Source organism: Peromyscus eremicus, chromosome 9 (assembly GCF_949786415.1).
Source record: "Peromyscus eremicus chromosome 9, PerEre_H2_v1, whole genome shotgun sequence".
Lineage (NCBI taxonomy): Eukaryota > Metazoa > Chordata > Mammalia > Rodentia > Cricetidae > Peromyscus > Peromyscus eremicus.
This window is the reverse complement of record NC_081425.1, coordinates 85,759,741-85,786,608: the sequence shown is the minus strand read 5'-3', so window position 1 is coordinate 85,786,608 and position 26,868 is coordinate 85,759,741. Positions and strand designations below refer to the sequence as shown.

The 26,868-nt window shown below is 43.7% G+C and overlaps 1 protein-coding gene across 1 annotated transcript in view; it reads right to left on the bottom strand.

Annotated features, from left to right (window-relative positions):
* The window catches only part of Cacna2d3 (calcium voltage-gated channel auxiliary subunit alpha2delta 3), an 827,473-nt gene that overhangs the window by 393,644 nt on the left and 406,961 nt on the right, over positions 1-26,868 (bottom strand). The window contains exon 9 of the mRNA XM_059274534.1: positions 21,504-21,578. Within this exon, the coding sequence (XP_059130517.1) occupies positions 21,504-21,578 (75 nt within the window). The remainder of the gene's footprint in view (positions 1-21,503; positions 21,579-26,868) is intronic.

The following is a 26,868-nucleotide window of genomic DNA, read 5'->3' as shown; positions in this document are numbered from 1 at the left end:
GAGGTAGCTCAGCTGTTTGCAAGTTGGTGGGGGCAGGGCACGAATTCTGAACCCTTCCAGGGTCTCCTTCCTATTGTGGATAACAAATTGAAGTGTCTAAAGGCAGCAGCTGTTTAGAGCCAGTGCCAAATTAGACACAAGATGGATCTCTTGGACATGAACACGTGCTATTTCACGGCAGGTTCCTCACATCAGCTGCAGCTCCATTTCCATGGCAAAAGCACTGATTATTCCCTGTAAGATGATGACAGCGGTCACCTCAGGACAGGAGATTCTCCACTGGGAGGCCTGTCAAGTGGACCAGCACTCCCAGCACTTCAGTCCCTGTTGTCCTAGAGGAGACACACTCATCACCGTACACAGCCCACCACAGAGTCAGAGCAGACCTGCTGCCATGCTTCACGTGAGGCCACTGCAGGGTCCAGATGCTCCGGGGAAAGCCACAGCCCAGAGACTTCTAGACAGGACACCTGCTTTGTGTGCCAATGCAAGATGGTAGTGAGTATGTGAAACAGCAGGCATTGCCCTTCATGTCTGCCTGATATCCCTAAAGGTCCAAGTTCATCCTTCATCAACTTTATGAGGGCCTTGATTTGATGAAATGTCTTTCTCAGATCAAGAATGCTTTCATGAGCTGGGGTGTCCAGAAGACAGAAGTCAGTTTCAGTCCATTCCAGCCATGATGCCAACTTCTACTTTTGCGCTGGAGAAATGTGAGTTTATAGCTGGTGCCCAGGGAGAATACAAAGCATTGTGCATGCCAGTGAGCTCATCCACACAGAGCCATCATCTCCTAGGCATGTGGGCAGTCCTCTGCACCCACATTAAGAACTATAGGCCCGAATACAAGGCTGACAGGGACCAAGATGCATGCATGGATTCATGAAGATTTGTGGTTTTATAAAAGGTATATTTAATTAAAATGTGTTTGTTACAATGATCTCTGTATTTTGTCAGACATAATTATATATGAGTATTAAACTTAATTGTGTCCATCTCATCCATTCACACTCAAGTCTGGGAGTAAACAAATACCCTGGCTGGCAATGTAGTTTTAAGTATCTATCAGCATTATTTGATGAATCCCTGACTGATGACTACTCAGATTTTCAGGATTTTATTTTTCCAGTCTTTACTCCAGTGAACATCATTGGGCCTACATTGTAAGACATTTGCCGGATAACACCATTGTAGCAACTTCATGGATGTAAATGATCAATAAATATGCAGTAAATATATTTCTTTGTAATATCATAAGGAGTTATTACAGGAATTTAATGAGTAACTCAGATAGTGCTTAATACAAATCAGTAGTTAGTAAGTGCTCAGTAAACACAAGGTCTCTGCAGGATAACTGGAGATCACAGGGTCAGAAAGCACTGTGTTTGGGGTCTTGTTTTTAAGTCTCTCAGCTGACACACTTTCTTCCCTTCCAAGGCTACATACAAGGAAAGGAAAGTTGTCATCTCCGCTGGTAGGGTGAGAGAGTGCAGGTGCCTTGGGGAAGGGACTCGGCCACACCTGAGGACTGTCTCTCTCCTGGCTCTGCTTTGTTTTACTTGTCAGAGCAGGCTTGCGCCAACATGGCTACCCTCTTTAGCAGGCTCATATTTTCCTAGCTCTAGGAAAAGTTGGCAAGTGTTAGGGTTGCCAGCTAAAATACAGACCTCCAAATTAACACCAAGTTTCAGATAAACAAGAAATAATACATGAAAAATTCATTGCCGGTCAATACGTACAATATGCTTCAATTCCCTGCGTGTTTGGGGCGGCCTGCAGCTGCTATTCCGTGTCTCTTAGCGTTAACCAGTCTCGGTCTGCTCCTTCTAGGGTTACTCTCCAGTCCACTCACGGCCTCTGCCATCACAATGGACAGGGTGTTCCAGGTTCTTACTCAGCTTTAGCCTCGACCTGGGATCAGGCATTTTTTTCTAAAGAGCCCAGGAAATCCTGCCCTGTTTAATTTTTTTCAACTTGGCACAAACTAGTGTTTCCTGGGAAGAAGAAACTACAACAGAGGAGTTGCCTCTATCAGACTGGCCTGCAGACATATGTGTGACACATTTCCTGGATTAACGACTGTTATGAGCAGGGCCAGTCCAGCAAGGGCAATGCCACCAATGCACGTGCTTCTGGGCCATAGAAGAGAGCAAGCTGGGCAAGCCATGGGTAGAGAGCCAGGAAGCAGTGCCCCGCCCACCCCCATGGTCTTTGCCTCAGTCACTGCCCCAATGCTGACTTCCCTTGATGACAGACTGTAATGTGTAAGCTGAAATTACACCTTTTCTTCCACCAGCACTGGTTTGGGTTAGTGTTTTATTATCAAGGCAAGAGAAAAAGAAAAAACCAGGGCATTCTCATTTACACTTACCCTTATTCTCCTGGGCACACATTCAGCAGTGAGGAGGATGGAGGAGCAGGGACAGAAAACAGCAAGGAGCCGAGAAGGAAAATGGCCACATAGAAGATAGAGGGACTCATGAGAAGCCTGGAATGTGGCAGAGTCCAAGATTGACTAGGCAAGGACAGGAATGCCAGCCAGGCCATGGGTATTGTAAGTAGAGGAATAGACGTGCCAAAACCCCAGGATAGGAGAGAATGGAGTATCTAAGTGACTCTGAGGGCAGAGAACAGAACGGGAGGACTCTGTGTGCCATGGGCATGGGGAGGAAGGCTGGAGCCCATTAAGCAGGAATGTCCAGGCACTTGGAGTTGTCATGCAACAGATTGCTAGTCAGAATGGCTGTGTGAAGATTAAAAAAAAAAATCTCAAAACTCAGTGCTGAGAAGAAATGCCAGCTTAGGGGTTAGGGGAGCCTGAGGTCACAGCAGGTAAGCCATGGGAATAAACAGAAATATAGACCTCGGGAAGAGGGCAATGGAGGCCCAAGGCCAACTCCTTCAAAAGCAAATCAGCTGTGATCCAAAGGTAACAGAAGGATAGGTTTTCAACCACAGGATATGAAGACATAGGCATCAGGGAGCTTTAGAGACAACTTGCATGCTCCCACTGAGAAAATTAAGATTCAGTCACTAGCAAGAAAATGAAACTGAAGAAATCACTCCAAGAAAGAATTATATGATTCCTCTATAAAGTTTTTGTTTTCAAGCTCCCCGTTGGAAGATTAAAGATACAGATCTTTTAAATATTCCAGTTGTTTTTTCTGAAGTAAAACATCTCTTTGTAATTCTTCAGTCCCCCTGGCCAGTGGGAATGTCGATGTATAGACCCGATGTGTTCTTTTAGGGCCTTGTAATGGTCCCTCAATCTTCACTGTGCTGAGTCTGCAGTTCTGAGCCCCATAGTTGAAGCAGACCTGTGACATTTCCTCTCATCCCTCTGTGAAGGCTGCCCGTGTAGTTCTTTCTTGTGTGTAGACAGGAGATGACCCACTCACAGCAATTCCCCAATGTCTCTCCCTGTGTCACCAGCTTCAGGGATGCTTGGGTCCCTCCTCTGAACACAGAGTGCCCATCCCAGCAGTGCACAGATGTGCAAGTTAGGAGCAGTCCAATCAGACAGCAAGCCACACTGCTGACTCTTCCCCAGAGGTCAGGGAGAGCTTTTCTTTTTCAGCCTGGAAGGCAGTAGGTTCCAGGAGCCTAATTAACATCTCCCTATTTGCTTTTTAATGGAAGCTAAAGGAATTTTAGAAAGAAAATCATTATTTCAAAGAAGCATCGTGACGTATGCTTACTACCTGGCATGGGTGGTACCCTTCACAGAGATAATAAATGAGAATGCTAAGATATATCCTTTACGTGGAAGTCAGGTGTTCCCTGTCCCTCTCCCCTGCCTCTACTGGTCAGTTCCCCTGTGGTTCAGGGTCCCTGGGCTGCTGATTCTAACCAGAGTAGGATAATGAGTCAGTATCTCTCAATGAGTAAGGGGATGATAACAGGAACGAGAGAATTTATATTACTTTGTTACAAAAGTGAATCTATACCATGATACTTTCCAGTCTGTAAGACCCATGCTCCACAGCAAGCAGCCAGGGGAAACAGAGGCCATAGCTTTCTGCACCAGCATGGAAATCTCCAACTGTGCAGCCCATGAGCAGTGTGGTCTATGTGAGTCTTTATATCACAGAGTTTGGCAAAGAGGAAGAGCCTTATAGTATTAAAAGGATACATTCTGTTTTTAAAACCTACCCCATGGTTTTCAGTCTTAATTATGGGGGTGATTTTGGTAAAGCCTCTTTGCTTCACTACCGAAATAAGGACAACAGAATAACAGTCAAGGCTTTTGGAAGGTCAGTCAGATAACATGTGTATGATACCGAGCAAAAGATCTAACACATAAACTCTTGAACACTTCTGGATGTTCCTAGGGGAATTTAAAAAACCATTTCATCTGAAATAATTGTAGGACTTTACAGAAGTTTCAAAATAATATTGGTTCCCATGCTCTCACCCCAATTTCCCCCAGCGGTAATGCCTTTACAAAAGAACAACTCTCTAAACCAGCAAACTGACAGTGGTACAGAACTGTGAAGTAAACTACAGTCCTCACTGGGTTCTATCAGTTTTCATAATCACTGTATGTATGCATGCTATTTTATAAAATGTTATCATATGAACGGGCTCACCTTCACCATTAGGAAACTGTTCTCTCACTAAAGAGAAAAGCCTTCTCATCCACCTTCTCTATATCACAGCATGCTCCACAATTAAGCTCTGGAGACCACTGATTCTTCTCTATCACTGAAATACTCTTGTAAAGATTTATTTATTATTTATGTGTGTGTGGCAGTGTGCATGTGTATGCACCAATGTGCGCAGTACACACAGAGGCCAGAAGAGGGCATTCTATCCCCTGGAGCTGTAGTTATAGGTGGTTGTGAGCTACCAGTGTGGATGTTGGGAATTAAGTTTTAGTCTTGAAAGTGCTCTTAGCCCCTAAGCCATCTCTCCAACCTCTATCACTGGCATCTAATTTAGAGCATATCATATGACTGGAATCATGCAAGTTCTACCTTTTGAGACTGGCCTTTGTCACCCAGCATGATGCCCATCACACACATACAAAAGGGCCTTTGTCAGCCTTGTTGACAACCATACCCTCAAAGCCCCAACAGTGCTCAGCCTGAGGCAGATAATTATCTCTCAAACTAGGTTTTTAAAATTAACAAGCATATAAAGGCTTATATGTATGCAAAAGTTAAATATTATTTGGTCTAATTTCAATTCCATGGCTTACCCCAAGGAATCAGTCAAGCAAATATCCAAATGTTTATATGAGCCATGTCTATCATAGCACTATTTATAATGATAATGAAAAAGCATGCTATATATTGAACAATAAGGAGGATGAAATGTTATGTAGTCATATAAATATTGTAGATGAACTTATATATGCCTATAAAGGTCATTTCAAGTTACTCTTAGTTTTAAGAGACACATAAATAAGATGTACTTTAAGAAAAAAAAAAACATCAGATGGCCTTCCCAATAAATACAAAAATGTGTTATTGACTATTTTTGATAGCATGAATACACACAGCTTAGGATTCTCTTCCTTTTGCTTATTCATATTATGAATGAGATTTTTCATTACGTAAAAGCATCATTTAAAAAAATCATCACTGCTATGGATAAGCCTTGCTACCAAGATGTCCTTATTTGTGGAAGGGTTCCATATTTTGGAATCTTAGTCCCAAAGTCATCATTAGATGCCTGTCCTCTGGGCAGTGAGACCATGTAATAAGAGATGCGTTTGCCTTCCAGAAGCTTTACTGATGCTAAAGACCAGCATATGGGAAGATGAATCTGGGCATCTGCTGGGAACTAGAAAGACCTCCAAGGGGAACTAGAGGAGCTAGCCCTTAAAAAACAAAGTAAAGGATTAGATAGGTGTGGTGGAGACAGCCTGGTAGTGGTAGCAAATAAAATTAAGAACGGTTTATGAGAAGGGAACGAACTATTTGGAGAGCTCACTAGTCCTACCTAGAAAAAGGCAAGGACAGTACCTTTCCTCCCTTAGAGCCACCTAAAAGGAGCCCTAGGCACACAGGTGGGCAAGCTCCCAGCCTAGCTCCCTAATTGAACTTGTTTGTACTACAAACAAAACTGACCAATTATGATAGAGCAGATGGAAGCTTGCACCCCCAATCCCCACCTGTAACCACCTCTTTCCACACACTCATTGGTCATGACACCAAACAGAGGGGACCACCCACCCAAGCCTCCACCTTCAAACAAAGCATCCAGACAGCACCAGACACTGCGTTTCTTCAACTGTGGTTTGAACTCCCAGCCTGACAGGCAGATGTGTTTGAGTTTCTGATCCAGGCCCCTCACAGGGTCTGAACTAAGAAGGAGCTGCCTCCTTTTGTGGCAAGAAAAATTTTCACCAAGTGGGAAGAAACCAAAAACTACCTTTACAAATAATCACAAAGATGAGGCATCCTAAACCCGAAAACTCAGTCCACGTACCTAGAAAATGTCGTGCTATAATTGAGGGTCTTGCTCTTAGTATGATCAGTTCAATACTTTGAGAAGGCTCCCAACAGATAGACAGAAATGGAGCTATTTATTATCAGAGCTAATGAAAGTGGGTGTAAATGTGGAGTTAGCTTTCTTGGTCATGGAACCTCTGTAGTCACCTTTGTCCCATGCTCTGAAGGGTCCTGCTCTTACTTAATGCTCTGGGACATGGTCATCATCTTTAAATTCAATAAACAAGAAGCTCTGCTCTTCTGTTTCATACACAGACCATGTTCTGTTGCTCTAGTAAAACACCTGTTCCTGGGTCATTTATAAATGAATGAGGCTTATTTTGTCTCACAGTTCCAGAAATCCAAGGGTACAGATGTCTGCTCAGCTGGCAGAGGATTCAAGTTTGTCTATGTGTGGCAGCAAGAAAGAAACATGAGCAGAGAGGTGAAAGGTGGGCCGCTCAGTGTGTCACAACCCACTGGCTCACAAAAGTAAACTGTTCCTGTGTGTATATCCAGGGCTGCTGGTCTTCAGACCCAGCTTTTACAGTGGGACTTAGGCCTCAGCGTGAGTTTTGGTAGTGACTAACTATAACCAGACTGTGGCAGTACTGAAAATCACGTGACCCACCCTGATGGCTACAGAGGCTTATGTTAGGCTACCTAAGGACAGGGGTGGTGAGAAAGGGCTGTCTCCGGTTACAGAGTTTTGGTCTCTGTCTCTACACAAATGTTTACCAGTGTTCATGGATGCCTCGCTTCAGTTTCCAGGGTCATGACATCAGAGAACAGGATTTCTCTTCAACCAGCAACTGGCTAAAGAATCCTCCACAGTTCGCTTGTAGTAGTTTTAAGATTAGCTTGTGTGAGAGATCAGGGTAAAAGGAACATATTTAGAACACTGCTCCTAACCATGAAGGTGCCAGCCATTCCTAACCCTCAAAGCAGTCAATCATTTGATTCTAGTTCTTAGGGCTTTGATGGACAGTGATGCTCACAGGCTGGGATGCTGAGAGGCTGCGGCAGGATGCTCAGAGCATGCCTACATTCACACAGATGCAAGTGGAGCTGCCAGAACTGAAGGGTGCTGGGAATATGAGCTGTGATATCTAACAATATGCTGGTGAGCAGACTGTCACCAAATCCCTGGGAAGCTTGCTAAGAGTACTCAATGGCTCCAAGCTTAAAGGCTTTGTACTTGATAAAAGATGCCAGTATGAAACGTACCTATCACCTCTTATGAGTGGGACAGTGAGACAAAATAGCTCACTTAGGTAGGAGCCGGAAATAATGCAAAGGCCTCCTTTGGCTTTGGCACCCCGCTCTGAAGCCCTTTGAGCTACCTCTGGGCCTCAAGTCAGGCTGTTACTGCAGTCTTGCCATCACCATCCTTGACTGTGATGACGAGAATGGGAATGCAGAAAACAAAATTGAAGGCGAAAGACATAAACACAGTCAAATGAGGCCATGCCGCACCCCTCATGACATGCCTACAACGAATACGTGTTGTTTGAGGTCTCAGCTACCAAGGAGCCCACAATTACGTAAAACTCCAGTCACATGACAAAGACATAAAACACAGCCCGACAAAATGCTAGATTTCACTGGCAACATGTATACAGTGTAGAAATGAATTCTCTGGGCAGGGTTCAGAAGGAGCAATGTCTGAGATGCTCCAGAGGTCACTCTGAGCTTCCCGTGGCAAACCGCTCCGTGTAAGAGGCACTGCTCCTACCTGCAGCTCCTCTCATACACACACAGGAAGCAGAGAGCAAGAGGCTCAGTCATCCTGCCGAGAAAGAAAATCCACAAACAAGAACAGCCAGAGGCTCCCTGGGCACATCACAGCACGCCACATTATCTTCTTTACTCAGCAGTGTAGAGATCCCAAACTGGTCCTGGAGGAAAAGGGAGGCTTTGGGCTTCTGCCCCCTTAGTGGAATGATAATGAGAATTCAGTTCCAGATAGGGCATGCTGATCCATGCTGGATGTTCCCTTCAAGACCCAGCTGGCTGTTAAATGAGGTTAATCCAGCTCAACCCAGTGAGATTTTTTTGAAGCAAATACCCAAGAAAGCTGCTAGACTCCAGGCAAATACTTAACAAATTCACAACAAAAGAACATCTTCCCTTCATAAAGATAGGAAAGAGCCTCTGTACCATGCACAGATGCCTTCAGCATTGTTCTATTATTTCCAGACTTCTACCCAAGCGAGAAATTTGTCTCACTGTCCCACTCCCAGGACATTGATAGGCTACACAACACATTGGCATCCCTGTGCCAAGACAACAGGCCCCTTCCTAGGAAATGCCTTCAGCATAAACTGCCAATCCTAACATATTTGGGGAGACTAAATAACTGACCATTTGGGGCCTGTGCCAGGGCCAGCTGGCTGAGGCTGCCAGGGACCTTGGCCTGCAGAGCGTAGGGTCTGGATATGGCATCTGGGTCCACCCCAGGCTCAGTGATCACAGCTGAGGCAGGGATGCTGCAGCCCTCCTCCCACCCAGCACCTCAACTCTGCCATGTGATGGGGAGGCAGTTCATGTTCAGATGAATTGGCACCCAGACTCAGGCCTGCAGGAGAGCACAGAGTGAAGTCATGCCTGCCTAAGACCTTCGGTGATTTCCAGAGCTCATTTCAACCAGATTTGTTAACAGGTTTAATCCTGTAGAATAATTAAAGTTAGAAGGCAGGCCACAAGGCTGCTTTCCAGGGCTCATGAGGGAATCTGCACATGGAAGAAGATGCATTGTTTTGCCTGCCAAGTTTTTTAAACTTATCATTATTAACTCATTAATTTATTCACTTGAAGCATACAGAAAGAAGAGCAGAGGCCTGTGAACACCTACAGCTCTCTGAATAGAAGGCACAGCACAATCAAATGCAGGTTGCTGATGTGTGAGGTCATCTTCCATCAAAGGCTGTGTTGCATGTTAGTCCATCTAATCCAAATGCAGGACACTCAGGCTGCACCTGTGTGAAATGTTTGACCATTCTGTGATCTGCAAAAAAAGGGTGATTTAACATGGATCCTTCTAACAGTTGTTTTTGTTGTTGGTTTTTGTTTTTGTCCTGAGCATGGCCCACTGGATTCAGTTTGTTTAATACAAAGTGAGATCTGGAGCTTGACCTCCTGCCGTACAGGCTATGATGGGCAAATGAGCAGGGAGATACTAGAAGGCTTTGCAGAGTATGAAGCCACACCCCATGCTGAGGGGGTGGGAGGACTGTATAGCTGTTATTCCAACACACTCCAGATCTTCTAGTCAGTTTCTGATCCAATAGACAGGGCAGCTAGACCTGTATGGAATTTGGTGTGTTAATTTAACCCAAAGCATGGATTTTAAGATGCATGGTCAGACGTCCTGGTCACCGTACTTTCATGCCTTCCCATCAGTAATACTTGCCATAAAACTAACATGAGTTTTTATGTGAGACACATTTTTTTTCAAATATTAGATATTGACTATAAATCCCAAAGCTTCCCTCCACAGTAAGAGCATTCAGTTGATACATCTCCACTGTGACACTCCACATAATGTAGTCATGTTTTATGTGGAGAATGCTTTGTTTGCTGTTGGCCAAGGACCTCTACCTGAGACCAGGCCACATTCTAAAAAAGTAAAATCCCTATTATTATTAGGTAAATACTTGTGAAATCACAGCACCGTTGAGCCCAGCAGATAGATGAGTCCATTAAAAATATCCAAGGGTGGGGCTAGAGAGATGGTTCAGTACTTAAGAAAACATGCTGCTCTTCCAGAAGGACTGAGTTCAGGTCCCAGCACCCACCTTAGGCTGCTGACAGCTGCCTGTAATTCCAGCTCCAGGAGATCCCAGGCCTTTTTGAGACTGCCGTGGGCCCCACAGTTCACATGCACATACCCGCACCGACACACAGAATACCCAAGGACCTCTGGGGAGATAGCTCAGGGATTGAGACTATTCACTGGGCATCCATGAGGACCTGAGTTTGGATCTTCAGCTCACACATAAAAGCTGGGCCTGGCCGTGTGAGTCAGCAACCCCAGCGCTGGGAGAGGTGGAAACAAGAGGCTCGCTGGAGCTTGCTGGATGCCAGCCTAGCCAGAGAGCACTGGGAGCTCCAGGTTCCATGAGACCCTGTCTCAAGGGAATAATGTGGAGAATGGCAGAGGACCGTGGGTACTAGGGTCTCAGGGTCTGATCAGTTTCATGAATTCTCCCCACAAAGCTCTGGAGAATTTGAGACAGTGACACGGTAGCTTATTCCTTTGATAGGATGTCAAGGTAGAACCCAGGCAAGCAGCAGCCACATTTCAAAACAGGCCACCATCCCTGGAAGTATGGGGACCAGAGAATAGAGTTTATAAAGAGAACTATCCACAGTGCAAAAGTCCCACCTTGACTAGAAATTCCACCAGTTTACAGCCAGGTAGCAATAAGACAGACAGACAGACAGACAGACAGACAGACAGGCAGGCAGACAGGCAGGCAGGCACGCGCGCGCACACACACACACACACACACACACACACACACACACACACACACACACACGAAGGGAGGAAGGGAAGGAGAGGGAGGAGTGAGAGGGAAAGAGAGAAAGAGAGAGAGAGAGAGAGAGAGAGAGAGAGAGAGAGAGAGAGAGAGAGAGAGAGAGAGAGACTTTCAGCAAACCTGGCCACATGTAGACAGAGAAATCAAAATAAAATTTCAATAGATTCCCACAGAGGTGGAAGTAATGAGCAAATGTCACATCCTTCTTCATGTTACACATAGTTGTGCTCTTTCTTACTGAGGTGGATGGCACAGCACTGTAAGACTATCTTACTAAATACCACTCATCACACCATGTTCAAACATGTCATATTGTTTACTCATAATTCAGAATTGGGTTTTAATTCTCTATAAAGCAAGACAGAATGAAATGATATTGAGCTGTGTAGGAAAGTTAGCTATACCTGCAATGGGTGGGTACTGTTGGGCTTTTTAAGCTGTATATGATTGGTGTGGTTCTGTATTTACATGGTGTTTATCTGTACAAGTCATTTAGCACCTTCTTGTTTCCATCATCTGTCTGATGAGCTGACCAAATATGTTGGGGACTAGAATTCCTGATGTATATATTGGTAATAATAATGATGGCAATCATGAGAATCAGACATGTTTTCTCACTCCTAAGGCACTGTGTTTATATTATGTTATACATTACTTATTTCATATATGTATTTCTATGTAGAATGCATATCCTTATGTCTTTGCCTTCCAGCTAAATACAGATGAACAGTGAAATTAAGAAATCAATTAGCTGGTGAGTTTATTCAAGGCAGAAAGTTCATCCAAGGTAGAAATCCTCCCTAAACCCTCATTTGCTAAGAGTTGAATTGAAAGGTGGCTACTGGCTTCCATCTGCTCCATATAGAAAGGGTTGACTCTGAGTTACGCAAAATCTGCATTTAGTAATATATATCTTCTTCTAGTCTCATTTACAGTTTACACTAATGATGGGCAAACTATCATCCATGGGCCATGTTTGTCTATGGTCCATCTTTGTAAATAAAGTTTTATTGAAACACAGCCAGGACCATTCATTATGTATCATCTGTGTCACTGTTGTGCTATTATCACAAATTACAGTCATTGTAGCAGAGACTCTATGACCTGCAAACCAAAATATTTACCATGCAGTCTTTAACAAGTTTTCTGGTATCTGGTCTAGACTCATACAAAAATTCTCATTTATTTCAGTACACTGAAGGAGAGATAAACACAGTGACAACAAAACTGACCCACACTATATGCTGGCACACAGCCTAACATAGATAGTCCCCCAATAGCAATTAGACTAATTTTAAATGAGTGAATCAATCAACTGCATATAAACAGATAATTATATATTAAAAGGTAATATTTGAAGAACTTCTAGGATAATATCTCACAGAAATAGCTTTTTAGCTTCTCTGAAAGGCTGCCTCATAAGAACTAGGACTTTCTCCCGTACTGTGTATCATTTGTACCACTGTTAAGTAATTTCAGGTAACAGGGTAATGTGGATTTAACACTATGTGTCCACACCTCTTGACCTTGACAAACAAAATCTACCCATTAGAAAAAGAAAGCTTATCTAGAAATTAGAAATTGCCCTTAGAACTATAGAGAAGTGAATGGGTTAGTATTTACCGTTCTACAAGAATAGTTTGTTTTAAATCTTTATATGATTTTCAATAATGTGAAACTACTGTTAAAATACTTTATCTCCAATTGCAAAAGTATTGTGTCCTCACTGTAAAGACACTTCAACAATGCAGAAATAGATCAGAGAGCCCTCTCAAACTTTCCTCTTCATTTCCTCCTCACTTCCTCTCTCCCTCCCTTTCTTGCACTTTAAAACAAGCAAAATAGGAACTATCACGTCACAATAGTAGTTAACTGTTAACTACACACTGTTATTCTCTCTGTCTCTATTTCTCTTTCTCCCTCCCCCACCCTGTGTGTGTGTGTGTGTGTGTGTGTGTGTGTGTGTGTATACTTTATGTTTGTAGCTATTTTTATTAAATTATATACACTGAATATTAAATGATCAGATCTAGCATTTCTATACAACTGTATACAAATTGTTCCTGTTTTTTTCTATTTAAGTTATCTATCATTTTCTATATAAGTTATCTCATGGTGTTTCTAAGTAATGTAATTCTTATACCTTTTACTAGTTTTAATTTAATAAAAGTGAGTTATCATTTGTTCCCTCAAATAACTTCATCTCCTTTTGTATTTGTCCAGGCAACATTTATTTGTACACAAAAAAGCTACTTATCCATATGCCCCTCACCCTTACAACACTGTATACTGTATACTGCATATTCCCAAGGCCATGGGAGGCTGGAGATTTTAGCATCCTGACTGTCCCCTTCAACCAAGCTCAGACTGAAAGAAACAGTCCCATAGAAAACCCAGCAACTCTGCTGGGTCCTTTTGGTAGGTCAAGGAGCCCTGGTGTCTCTGATGCCAGGGGAAAAGATGAGAACTGCCAAAGAAGATAGGAGTCACGTGGGTCTCTAAGATCGGCTGATTTCGCAACAGCCAATTCACAAATGAATCTTAAACAGAACCATGAAATTTGGTGGATTTCAGGACATCTTCATTATAAAACCAGAGAAAAACCATATCACCCTCCTTCCTCCCTCGTATCCCCCCTCTGCTCCCCGCAGAGACCACGGGAGGTTCATTTCAAGGTCTGATGAATGGTTCAGAAGGTCTGAAGTAGATTACAACGTGAATTTCCTTGTTTGAATTCTATATTTGAACTCCAGACTCACCCAATTTGTCATGGTTTCTTTTTCCTTAAAGAAAACACCAGTCAGTTATTTAGAATATAAAACAGCAAAGCCAAATGTTCCCCAGACAGCAAACCACACCTTCAGAAGACAAAACCGACCACTTAAGAGAACCTCCAGACCCCTGTCCAGGGATGCTCAGCTGTCGGCTATTTATTTTATGCAAAAATCACGGGAAGCCAGTTTTGATCAAAGCCACCCAACATTTCCATTCTCATCTTGCCTTGTTTTTAAGACACACTAAGATCCCCACATTCCTTTTCTCGTTTTTTAGAAGTAATTTTATCATATGGTGTTTTGATTTAAATGATCATGTTCTGATTTTCAGGCCCCTGGATTAAGGACACAGCACATCCTTACATGACCTCCGAGAAGCTCTTCATGACTTTGGGTAGCTGAACCTTCAGTGGCCACCAGGAAAACAGTTATAGGATGAAAAGCCAGGGGAGTAGGTGGAGGGGCACGGATATAGTCTCAGATATCCCATTGTCCCTAGAACTTCTCAGGAAGCACATGGTCATTCGCACAGGCATCTCAACATGTTGGTCAAAATCAATGAACTGCCACTGCTGCTCACACTGCCAGTCTTACACAGGTAACATGGCAGGTGACAATGTTCCGTTCCCATTATGAGAAGAATGTAGAAAAGGTTCAAAGCTGCCATCAAGACAGCGCATTGGATCAGAAATGACTAGAGAGAAATGCCAATGTGAAACTAACCAGTTTCGTCTTGTCACATTTTGATTACCGTGATTATATTTAAATGTACCACATTTTTCACCATTTTGTATAATGCATGATAAATAAACAGGGTGAAACCACAAAGAATTCCAAGCTTTTATTGTCAGTGGTTTCTAGATCATCTATTGAAATGACAAAAAACAAAAGACCCTAGATAGAATCCTTTTACAAGTGCCTCATACACTTGTCCACTCAGTCACACTTCTGGGAACCACATATCCCTTATCCCTAAACTCAGTGCACAACATTTTCCCTGTGGAAATGGGCATATCTGCCCAACACAGACCTACATCGCATTCACAACTGGACTGTCTGCTGTCTGGCCACTCCTTCCCCATCCCTCACGATGGGTCCCCTGACTTATCAGAACCACACGGAAGAAGCACAGGGACACAGCCAGGGAGAGGGTCTGACTCTAGACATCAGGTCGGAGGCTTAGGGTATTACAGTATTACAGTATTCCATCCCTAGGAAGCTACTGTTAAGTGAGTATATGTAAATTAACCCTTTGCTTTTCATGAATGGGCTGTGTGTGTGTGTCGCATACGGGACAGAGAGTGCTGCAGGTACGCGGCCCACAGTGAACTGAGGGCAGAAACAGGAAGCCAGTCAAACTGACTGACAGAGATCCCCTTAATTTTAAAATATCTTAAGATAATACTGGAAACTAAAGACTTGGTCTTCTGAGACTGTTCTCCACATGTAAAGAGCTGTTTGCCATTATGCAGTAAACTACAACCAGCCCTTTTCTAACAGGACTGAAGAACTTCTGTCACGCCAACCATGCAAACTCTTTGCCTAGCCCTAGATCCTGAATCTTCGCCTTTGTTCTTTTAGAGACTGCCATAGCTAAATTGTCTCTGAGCCACTTGAATTGTTTTGTAAACTGTAACCCTGAGGTCAAGGTTAATTTCTCATTGCTTTATTTATGGATGTTGGATAGCTCCATGGTCATTAATCATCAAGGCTAGCCTTCCTTCCCTGAATTGCTTCGTGACGTCTTCAAAACCAAACTGGGCACACTTGTGTGGGTGTCGTGTCTGTGTTCTCTGTTCTGTTGCATTTATTTCTGTGTCTAGCCTCCTTTCCACCAATGCCAACTCTTGTTAAATACTGTCTTCATAGGGGGCAGTTTGTTGACTCTATTTATTCTCCCTACACCCTTTTGGGTTTGTACTAGAATATGCATGTTTGTGTACATGTAGGTACACAGGTGTTTGCAGGTATGTACATGCATGTAGAGACCAGAGTACGACCCCAGTTGTCACCTCTCAAGCACTGTTCACCTGTCTTTCTTTCTTTCTTTCTTTCTTTCTTTCTTTCTCTCTTTCTTTCTTTTCTTTCTCTCTTTCTTTTCTTTTCTTTCTCTCTCTCTCTTTCTTTCCTTTCCTTCCTTTCCCTTCGAGAGAGAGAGAGAGAGAGAGAGAGAGAGAGAGAGAGAGAGAGAGAGAGAGATTGGGGAGACTGAGTTATTTCTGGAACTTGCCAATTAAGTGAGGCTGTCTGGCCAATGAGTCCCAGGGCTCTGCCTGTTTATGCAACCCCAGTACTGACACTATAAAGTACATGATGCCATACCTGGCTTTTCAACTTTAACTCGAGTTCTGGGAATTGTATGCACTGGCTGCTTTTCTAGAGGACCTGGGTTCAGTTCCCAGCACCTATATGGTGGCTCAAAACCATCTATAACTCTAACTCCGGGGATCTGATGCCCTCTTCTGGCCTCTGTGACCCTCAAGGCATTCAGGTGGTACACAGAAATACATGCAGACAAAACAGCTATGCATATCAAATAAACTTTTAAACAAAGTCAAGCTGTCAAACTTTCACCAAGGTCATTGTTAGCTGAGGTTTTTATAAATAGCCTTTTAAACATGACAAAATTATAGCTCATCTCACTTTGCTAAGGTATTATTTAAAAGAAAAAAAGAATGGGTCTTAGGTTTTTGACCAAATACTTTTTCCCCATCAAATGCTAGGCTAGCACATCTTCTCATCTTCAGCCTGCTGACATGGCAGATTACACTGTTTGCTTTGACACTGATGTTGAAGCAGCCTTGCATATCCAGAGTCAGGTCTACCTGGGTGGTGTCTTAGGTTTTCTTTTGCTCTACTGTTATTTATCAGAGAAACTCTACCCTCCGCTAAGGGTAAGGGTGATCTCTCTATATGCTCTATTTGGCTTTAACTGTCAACTTGACACAGTCTAGAATCATCTGAAAGGGAAGTCCCAATTGAGGACTTGTCTAGATCAGATTGCCCTATGGGCATGTCTGTGGGGGGCTGTCTTGACTGTTAAATGATGTAGGAGGGTTCAACACACTGTGAGTGGGCACTATTTCCTGGGCAGGTAGTCCTGAGCTAAACAAGGATCTGTGAATGAGCCAGCAAGCAGTATCTCTTCATGGTTTCTAATTCAAATTTCTTCCCCAACTTCTCTCAATGATAGAAAGTAACTTTAAGCCAAAATAAGTCATTTCTTCCCCTAAGTTGCTTCTGGTCAGAAAGTTTCATCACAGCAACAGAGATAAAACTAGAACACACCTTTTCTATTTTTTTTTAAAGGATATTATATAAAATTGGTATTAATCCTTCTCTCTAAACTGTTTGGTACCAATTGCTAATGAAACCATCTGTACCTAGAAATTTACTTGAGGGGAGGGCTTTTAAATTATAAATTAAGTTTCTCTTAGTAGTTATAGGACTATTTAAGCTATCTATTTTTATTAGATTGATTTTGGTACATGTAAACAACTTCTGATAAGTTGTTGAATTTACAAGCTCAAAGCTATCTATAATGTTCCTTTATTGTCTTTTTTATGGTTTCAGGATCTGTACTGAGGTCTCTTGTTTCATTCCCAATATTTCTTGATTTGTCTTCTCTCTTTTTATTTTTGTTGGTTTTGCTAGAGACTTATTAATTTTACTGACTCTTTTTAAAGGAGGAAGTTTAAGTTTCATTTTTTTTTCATTACTGTTTTTTAAACTAATTGATTTCTGTTCTTTATTATTATCTTGTTTCTGCTTGATTCCTACCTTTTTTCATTTTGCAAGCTCCACTTGATAATCTTTTCATTTAGTACTTGAGAGTACTATCCTTCTTTCTGCCCCCGTGATTTCATGGGAAACATGCTATCACTCATATTGGTATTTCATGCAAGCAACACATCCCTTCTCTCTGGTTGTTTCAAGATATTTTTCTAACTATATTATGACATGCTTTGACACAGGTTTACTTGGACTTATCCTAGTTGGTTTTTTTAAGCTTCTGAATATATAAGCTTTTTTTTTTTTTTTTAAACTAGGTGGAGAGATTTTTCAACCAATATTTGGTTGAATATTTGGTCCCATTCTCTCCTGGAACTATGATGCTATGGATGTTCTTTTGCTATGATTTGACCTGTCTCTGGGACTCTAGCTCATTTTGTTTCAGTCTGCTTTTCCCTGTTGTGAAGACTGAAACCTTCCGTCAATCCATCCTGAAATTCACTAAGTCTATCTGCTCTCACATTCGCTGACACTGGCTGGCAAGCTTGTCTTTGATGGTGATTGCACTTTTCTCTTCCCTAGCTCCCACTCGGCTCCAGAAACCCTCCGTCAATCCATCCTGAAATTCACTAAGTCTCTCTGCTCTCACATTCGCTGACACTGGCTGGCAAGCTTGTCTTTTACGGTGATTGCACTTTTCTCTTGCCTAGCTCCCACTCGGCTCCAGAAACCCTCCGTCAATCCATCCTGAAATTCACTAAGTCTATCTGCTCTCACATTCGCTGACACTGGCTGGCAAGCTTGTCTTTTATGGGGATTGCACTTTTCTCTTCCCTAGCTCCCACTCGGCTCCAGAAAACCTCCGTCAATCCATCCTGAAATTCACTAAGTCTATCTGCTCTCACATTCGCTGACACTGGCTGGCAAGCTTGTCTTTTATGGTGATTGCACTTTTCTCTTCCCTAGCTCCCACTCGGCTCTATTTTGGAGCCCTCCTTCTTGGCTCAGCTATTCTAATTTCTTTCAGGAGACTTCCCAGCTGTTAGGAGAAACCTCTTTGCAATTCCAGCACCTGATTTGTGTCACCACAGGCTTCTGCTGATTATCTTTTCTCAGCCATGTTGTGTAGAATTTTTGGTTCTGGAGATGACATGGGAATTTGTTGGGGTTTTTGTTGTTTGTTTGTTTGTTTGTATGCTGGACATTATGCATTTTATATTTCATGGGTCTCTGGATCCTCCTAATATTTTTGTTTGTTTGTTTGATTTTTTTTGTTTTTCGAGACAGGGTTTCTCTGTGTAGCTTTGCGCCTTTCCTGGAACTCACTTGGTAGCCCAGGCTGGCCTCGAACTCACAGAGATCCGCGTGGCTCTGCCTCCCGAGTGCTGGGATTAAAGGCATGTGCCACCACCGCCTGGCCTAATATTTTTTTGATTTAACAGAAGGAAGAACTTTCTGCTTGGCTGGAGCAGAGAAGCTGCTGTGACAAAAGTCTTCAGTGGTCTTGTCACCAGAAGAAACTGGAGTTTCTAGGAAGTTTAGTTGCTGCTACTGTCTTTATTTTTCCTTGTTTGTGGTTTGTTTTTTGGCTACCCCTATTGCTGAACTGAATGAAAGCATGGAAAGTTAGATTTTGGAATAATGCTGCTCAGTAAGGAAACCAGGGAAAAATCACCTCCATCTTTTCAAGTCTGAAAGCCCCTGATCAGTTCAGCTTCTCCCGAATGTCGTTCAGGCTCATCCTGCACTTGTTCACTAGAGTTACACACGGAATTCCAGTGCTCTGAGGAAGGCCCCCTGATTGATGCATAGCTCTTTCACACCACAGAATCAGACATTTGGATTATTTTTTTATATTCAAAACTACTCTACTTTTTTTGTAACCAGAAATTTAAAGGCAATTTCAAACAAATCCTTACCCCATTTCTTCACCCAGTCCTTGTTTCTGTAAACAAGACTTGATGCTTTCAAATTTCCTAATGTTCTCTATTCTTTGACCATTTAAGTACCTCTCTCTCTAAAATTGGAAACTTCACCCACTGGTACCTGTTTGAGAAAAACACTGAAGCATCAGAAAAGGGTGGACTCCTCATCTAGGCAGCAGACAAAGGGAACTTGCTTAGAGAAACTTGTAGGCTTGTCATTTGTATACGAATGAACATCCTCAGGAAGCATGTTCAACTGCTCTGTCCTTATTTCTTGCTTGTAAAAATAAAGGGGTTTTGTGCGCATTCGTACGAGTGTGTGTGTGTGTGTGTGTGTGTGTGTGTGTGTGTGTGTGATTTTTTTTCCCTCCCAAACTAAATCTAAGCTATCTGGTCTGCGTACCAGTTGGAAGGAATCTCTCTTGGTCTTCTTGAGACTCTCTCCCTCAGAGATTCCTAAGCAAAGAGCTTCCCGTGCCTGCCTCTAAGGTAATACCAATTTCTCTCTTCACATGGGCCAGGGCTTTTCCCTGCAGCATTTGTCCAGTGCTCCACAGAAGCTCACCTTGACCATTGCCCTCTGTCCCCTCATGGGGGTCTGCTCTCCAGAAAGAGAGAAGTCCTGAGTGGGGAGTCTAGTCAAAGAATGTGAGCAATGCCACCTCTGAGTCCTGTGAGGTGCGACAAGCCTGCAGCTAAACCTTTACTAGTCTGAGTTGTCATGGGTGCTATGGAAGAGGCATGGCGGAGGTGTAATAATAGTTGGATTGGTAAATCAAAAAGTTGCCCAAGGGAAAATGATGTAGCATCATAGAATTCTGTTATAAGAAATTTTCTAGAAGGCTCAAATTTTAATAGAATCTTCAATAGCATTTCCTAAGTGTTGGAGCCTAGAGTGGTTTCCTAGTAGCTTTATGCTGTGTATATCACTCTGTATAAATAATATGCTGATTGGCCAGCAGCCAGGCAGGAAGTATAGGCAGGACAAGCAAGGAAGAGAATTCTGAGAACAGGAAGGCTGAGTCAGGAGACGCCAGCCTGCCGCTCAGGGAGCAGCACGTAAAGGCAACAGGTAAAGCCATGGAACATGTGGCCACATATAGATTAATAGAAATGGGCTGAGTTTAAGTGTAAGAGCTAGTCAGTGGTATGCCTGAGCTAATAGCCAAGCAGTTTAGTTAATATAAGCTTCTGAGTGATTATTTTATAAGTGGTTATGGGGTCCATGGTGCTGGGCAGGACTGGAGAAAACTCCAGCTACAGCCTTACCCAGCAGGGCTGCTTAAGAGGATGATTGGATCATAGGCCTGAGTACCAGGTGTTTGGAAGGGTCTACACTTGGCTGTATCTAGCAAGGGGGAGGTCTTTTGTCTCACCCCTTGGCACTATTATAAAAAGCCCTTTGGAATAAAGTTCTGGGCTGGTGGTTAAGGATCCAGGCCCACCTGAGGTTATCCTGTGTTTCTATTTTTCTCCCATCTATATTTCTATCTAAGTCTCTTATCCCTCATTCCTCAAGAGTCCCTGGATTAAATAAATGTGGGAGCTGGTCTCCCACACCTAAGGTTTTCCTTCAACACATCTTCATTGTATTTCACAATACTTAAGGGATGAGCCATTCTTGGAACATTTAGGATACAGTGGTCCACAGACCAGTCCTCTCTTGTGAAGCTTATACTTTACTGAAGACAAGTTATCCTAAAAGGTACCCAAGGATGCTTCAATCCATTGTAACAAGCGAGAAAGGAGAAACCATTTTTCTTGATCTCTCATTAAAAACCATATTTTCTCTGTGGTATTAACAGAGACATTGAGCACACACAAGATCTGCTTATGGCAAGAGGAAAACAAAGCCAATTCAATGGATTTGGAAGTAGCAGGCAGCTGAATAAAGTATAATTGTTTTACTGTCATGATTTTACATGTGCTTCTTAGTCGACATTCCACAATCTGGAGTAAGCTGCAATACCCACAGTGAATTACACTCAATGAGATTTTAATAATTCAGATAGAACTCTTGTGAACAGTGACAATAACAGAGACGAGGGTATGCCCAGATCCCCGGGGTCCCTGCCCAGTGGCAGCCCCTACCTCCTTATTGGTCCTGTCCGCTTGCACCAGGGTTCCATTCAGGCAGGGTTCCACGTAGTGAAGCTCCTCGTTATACTGTGAAGGGTAGAAACAACCAAGAGGAAACAATGAATGAGGAACCCAAAGGGTACTAGTGAATGGTCAAAGGGTCCACAGTCACACAGGAAGTCAACAAAATCCCAGGCTCCATTCATTCCGACAATGGCAGTCAAGTGCTGAAGACAGACATTGTTGGAGAGAAACCTAAAGGGCCCCCGCTAGAGTACAGCTTGGCTGCATCTACTGCATCTTTCAATAGTGACTGGGAGACAGCAGTGGTACAGGCTTCCTGGGCATGCCTGTGATGATGGTGAAGGAACAGACAGATCAGGTGGTCCAGGTCCAGCTCCATCCTCAGCTTCACAGAATCAAGAGATACCCATGTTGGTCACATGTAGAGGAGACATGATGGAGGAAAGGAGTGGCTTTGATATTCTCAGTAACCCTGGAAAGGTGTGTGTGTGGCGGGGTGGGGGTGGGAGAGGTTTTGGTGATACTCCTCCTATACAGTGGTACCATCTATATGGTCTTGCCAATACCTGTCCTCTCCAACACTTTGAGTCCCTAGCAGTCCAGGATATGACCCTTAATTTTTGTCCTCTGTACATGATCCTTCCAAGGGCTTTGATGGGCTCTCAGCATTTGGACTGGCTGACCACTCAAGTATCTTCACTCATTAGTCCACAGCAAAGACATGCTATGTTCTTGTCAGCCTATATTCTCTGCTCATGCCTCATGTCTTATCTGTTCCTTCTGACCTTCACCACTGAGAACAGTGTCAGGAGCTCCTCTGTCTGACTTCAGTTTTCCCTGGCTGACCCAGGCTCATCCTCTGGTTTGGTTTGGTCCCATACCCACTGGGAAGGAACCTCGGGTGCAGGAGAGGCATTTAGTAAAGCCTCTTTCCTGTATATTCCATATAACGTCAGGTTTCCTTCACCAGGAGCACCCAGCTCACAGGGAAATCCCATCTTTAGTTGCTCCACCTGATCACCTGATAATGGGATTGGCTGAGACCAACTGTGTAGCAGACATATTGTTGCCCTGAGCTACCAAGCCCATAGGAAGTGCCATAATCCATTTATTCAGTGAAAGCACCATGGCATTTCCAATTTAATAGCCAAATAAACCCAGAGCTGCTGAGGGAAGAGACTAGAAGCATCTCTCACATCCACTCTAGAACAGAATATGGCTGAGGATCTGACCTTTTAGACTGGGATCAGCAAGCACCATGGGAAGGCCAAGAAAGTCACAGAGTGAAATGAAGGATGAGCTTGGGACACTCACTCTGGATACTTGCAAGGATATACCTGCAGCTGCTACAAGGATGGGTGGACACATCCACACAACATGCAGAGAAGCTGCCTAAGGGGTGGGGCAGGGTGCTGCTGCTCTGGGTAGTTAGCTGCTATGGAGCCCTGCTTTCATCCAAATTCCAGACAAGCTTCATTTGTAGTTTGACTCAGCCTCAAGTATGTCCAATAGCTCACCCTTTACAGACAGGGAAACTGGGGGAAATAAGCTGCAAAAGACATCAGTGAACACGTAAGGAGCAGTGTCCAGGTTCGTGTCCAAAAGGGCTGACCTCACAGCCACTTTGTTTCAAGATTTCATGGTCCTCTGCATCCCCGAGGCTCCTTCACTTCCCATCAGGCTCACTTCTGCCCCTCTTAAGCCTTTGCTTCTGGTCTTGCAAATGCATCTGGAAAGTCTCATTTGTCCTCTGAAGTATTGAGAAAACACAAATGTACATCATCCCCGCTCCCTACCACCAAGTGTGAGGGATCTAACCGAGGACTATTTTTCTTTGCTGAACAACTTCTCTAGGGTGGTGGATGTTTTTGCTGAAGGGAGTAGTAACAGAGACTGGTTCTGGGCTAGATTTCTTGGGGGCTGCTGTGGTAATGTTCTGTTTCTGGAGATGGTCAGCTAGATTAAACCCAATGTGTTCATTTTGTAATGATTCTTAGAGCTGAATGTATATTGTGCATATTTTTGTTATGTTAAATAGAAATAAAAAAAATAGATGTTTGCTATGCTGAAGTTAGCTGCTGAGGAACAGGGTGTGGCATTTGGTCCCCAGAAGGAAAGTCACCTCTAGATTCAGGAAGCATGTACACAGATCGACGTGAAGGTCTTTACCAAGGTTCTCCTGTACTTTGGAGTTCTACTGGAAGCCACTGGGGACAAAGCCATTCCTTTCTCCTTTACTTCCCTTGCTGATGACTAACTTGGTTCAGGGCAACAATATCTTTCCAGCACAACTGGTCTTAGTTAATCAGTTCTTCAGCTGTGCTCTATTAGATACTTGCTTCCAGATCCCCTTTGTTGCCAGGGTTACTCAGTGAACTATGTGCAGCCAATGGGACAGAAGGGAAGTTTCTAGTGTATTTTTCTCAAACTTTCTCCTGTTATGGAAAGAAAATCCATCTGTGACTACCTGCCCCTTCCTTCCTCCCCAGGGTGCTTTGGTCCCATTGCAGTGGCTACTTCCCAGTCAGATGGTTACACAAAAGGATGAGAAAGCACAGACAAAGGAAGAGAAAACAAGAAGATGGGGCCAGCATGGGTCTGCTGCTGATGCCCTCTGAACCACAGGACCAAGACTTTAACTGCCCTCCTTCTGGATGCTTCCATCAGGTTATTAGATGCTTGCATAGTGAAGCATCCTTCGAACCTTTATTCAGCTGTTCTGTAACTCAGACCCTCTTAAGGGTCCCAGTTTGGTTCTTGCTTTTTAAATATAATGCATATATGGTGTGTGTGTGTGTGTGTGTGTGTGTGTGTGTGTGTGTGTGTGTGTTGGTATAGGTGCCCATGCATGTCACAGTCATATGTAGAGGTCAGAGGACAACCTTGAACGTTGGTCTTCACTTTTTTAATCTAAATTGAAGTCCTGTCACTCACCACGGCATATCCTACTATAGCTTGCACAAGAATTTGTAGAGATTCTCTTGTCTCTACCATCATCTTTCCACAGAAGCACCAGAAAAATAGAAGTGTGCTGTCATACCTGGCTTTACATGGATTCTGGGAATTTGAACTCAGGTCCGGGGGCTTGCGGGACAAGCACATTACTGATGGAGCTATCACCTTGTTTCACTGACACTCTTCCTAACACACACTTTCAAAGGCAACTCCTATGGTTGTAGAGTCCAAGATTAGTGTTAGCACAGCTGGCACCAAGTCCCATGCTGCTATGTACACTGTGGGGCTAAACCTCACTGATTCCACATCCTTATACCTAACTCACCTTATGATAACCATCAAAGTGGACCTGTGGAGATGCAGGGAGGTGACATAACTCAACGAATGCCCTTTGCTAATACAGAGGCAGGCAGGTGCTGGGGGAGGGGGCTGAGGAGGGGTTTAAAAGCAAAGAAGACCAGGAAATTTTGTCCTCATCAGGGAGGTACATATATAGTAATCAGAACCAGGCTCACTGTCACTGTGCACACTGCACCCACAGTAGAGGAATGCATTCTTCTGAACCCCAGCCAGCTTGTTAGTGGCATCATCCAAGCTTGCAGTTCCCTAATTTCCCCTGACAACATCAGGACTGAGCCGGGCCCAGCAATCTGGTCTGTATCACTGCGGGGAGCGGGGGTGGCCATGTGTAGAAAGGAGAGGTACAAGCCCACTGGCCACACAAGCTCATCAAACTCCCCAAGGGACTGCAAAGGATGCCCTGCACGTGGATGCATTTCTTAAGCTCCAGCAGCTCCCCATTTGGATACCTTTCAGCTGGTACATGTTTACGGATGCTCGCCAGACGTCTTTGCTGTTTTTATTGTATATGTGTGTGTGTGTATATAAGGAGTGTATATGGATATGTTCTTGTGGATGTGTACATGTGTGTATGTGTGCACATGTGTGTGCATGCATGCAGAGGCCAGGGACTAACATTAGGTATCTTCCTCTATCACTCTTCACCTTACTTACTGAGACAGAAGTCTCTTACTGAGCTAGGAGAGCATTGATTGGCTAGACTGGCTGGCCAATGAATTCAAGGGATTTTCCTGTGTCTCTCCCTCCCTTTAGTAGCATTATAGACACTTGCAAGCCATGTGCCTTGGTCTCACATCTTGGGGATCTGAAATCAGGTCCTTATGCTTGAATAGCAAGCACTCTGCTGACTGACCTGTTTCCCCAACTCCAGTATCCCCTCCATTTCTGTTTTTTGAATGGTGTTAGGTGGTCACATCAGTTTATAACTGAAGATGTGGTCACTGCGAGCCTTAGGGCATAATAGCTCATGAATAACTCTCTTTCATTCCTACTTGGCCAAGCTGATGTCAGTAGCCCAAGGAGAAAAAAGATGCCACCATTCACCCTCAGAGGTGCAATTTCTTCTGTACTCTGCTTTTAGCTTCTCCTATGACCAGGAATCCACCCTAGAGGCCTTCAGGCATGCCCTCCCACCAAAGTACCAAGTCCTTCCTGCAGATGCTGGGGGAGTGCTCTTGGTAAAACAGAAGAACCTGAGGAGCCCAGAAGAGGTCTAGCCTAGCAAGACAGCCACATGCCGAGGAATGGGTAAATATGATCCACAGGTCTCAGTCACTGTTAGCTTTCTCCTTCCTTCTTATTTCCTTGTGGCTTACTCTTTGGGTTCACACCAATAGTCCCTGGTATTGCCATACACAAGCTGGGTCACTTGGCCAAGGTTTTGCAGCTCCATGAGTCACAGAGTCTGACTTGGAGAAACCTGGATTCGCTGTCCCTGCCAGAGGCTCATTATGAGGATGAATAAGCATGCTCAACATCTTGGCATGAAGGAAGAAGAGACAAGCAACCAAATGTGCATGTTCAGTGTGGAGAAGAGGAAGGAGGTAGGTATGGGGATGCAATGTGTAGACACAGTGGTAGTCTGACAGATGGGATAAGGAGAAAGGGAGAGGAGCTGGCAGTGGAACAGGACTGCTCTTGGGAGCAGAGGCCATACATCTTGGTTTCCTCCGAAGAACGTTGTAGATACATTTCTGGGAGACAAAGTACTGCTCCACTGGACACAAACAACCAACTAAATGCCAAAGACAGGAACCTGGAGTTCTGCTTCTCACTCCACACCACACTTTGAGCCCTTCCAGCGACCCAGGTCTCTAGCAAACTAGGAAATAAGGCATTGCCAGATCCTTCCCAGAAAGGTGTCTACCACAGAAGTCTTCATTCCCCCATTTGCTCCCTGAATGTTAACTGCTAGCCTACTATGTACCAGGCATGTGAACACCGGCTCAGTCTGCTCATGACCACCACCATTGAGAGATCATAAACAACTTTTCTTGCCTTTTCATTGTAAATGAACATATTCATGTCTATGCTTTTC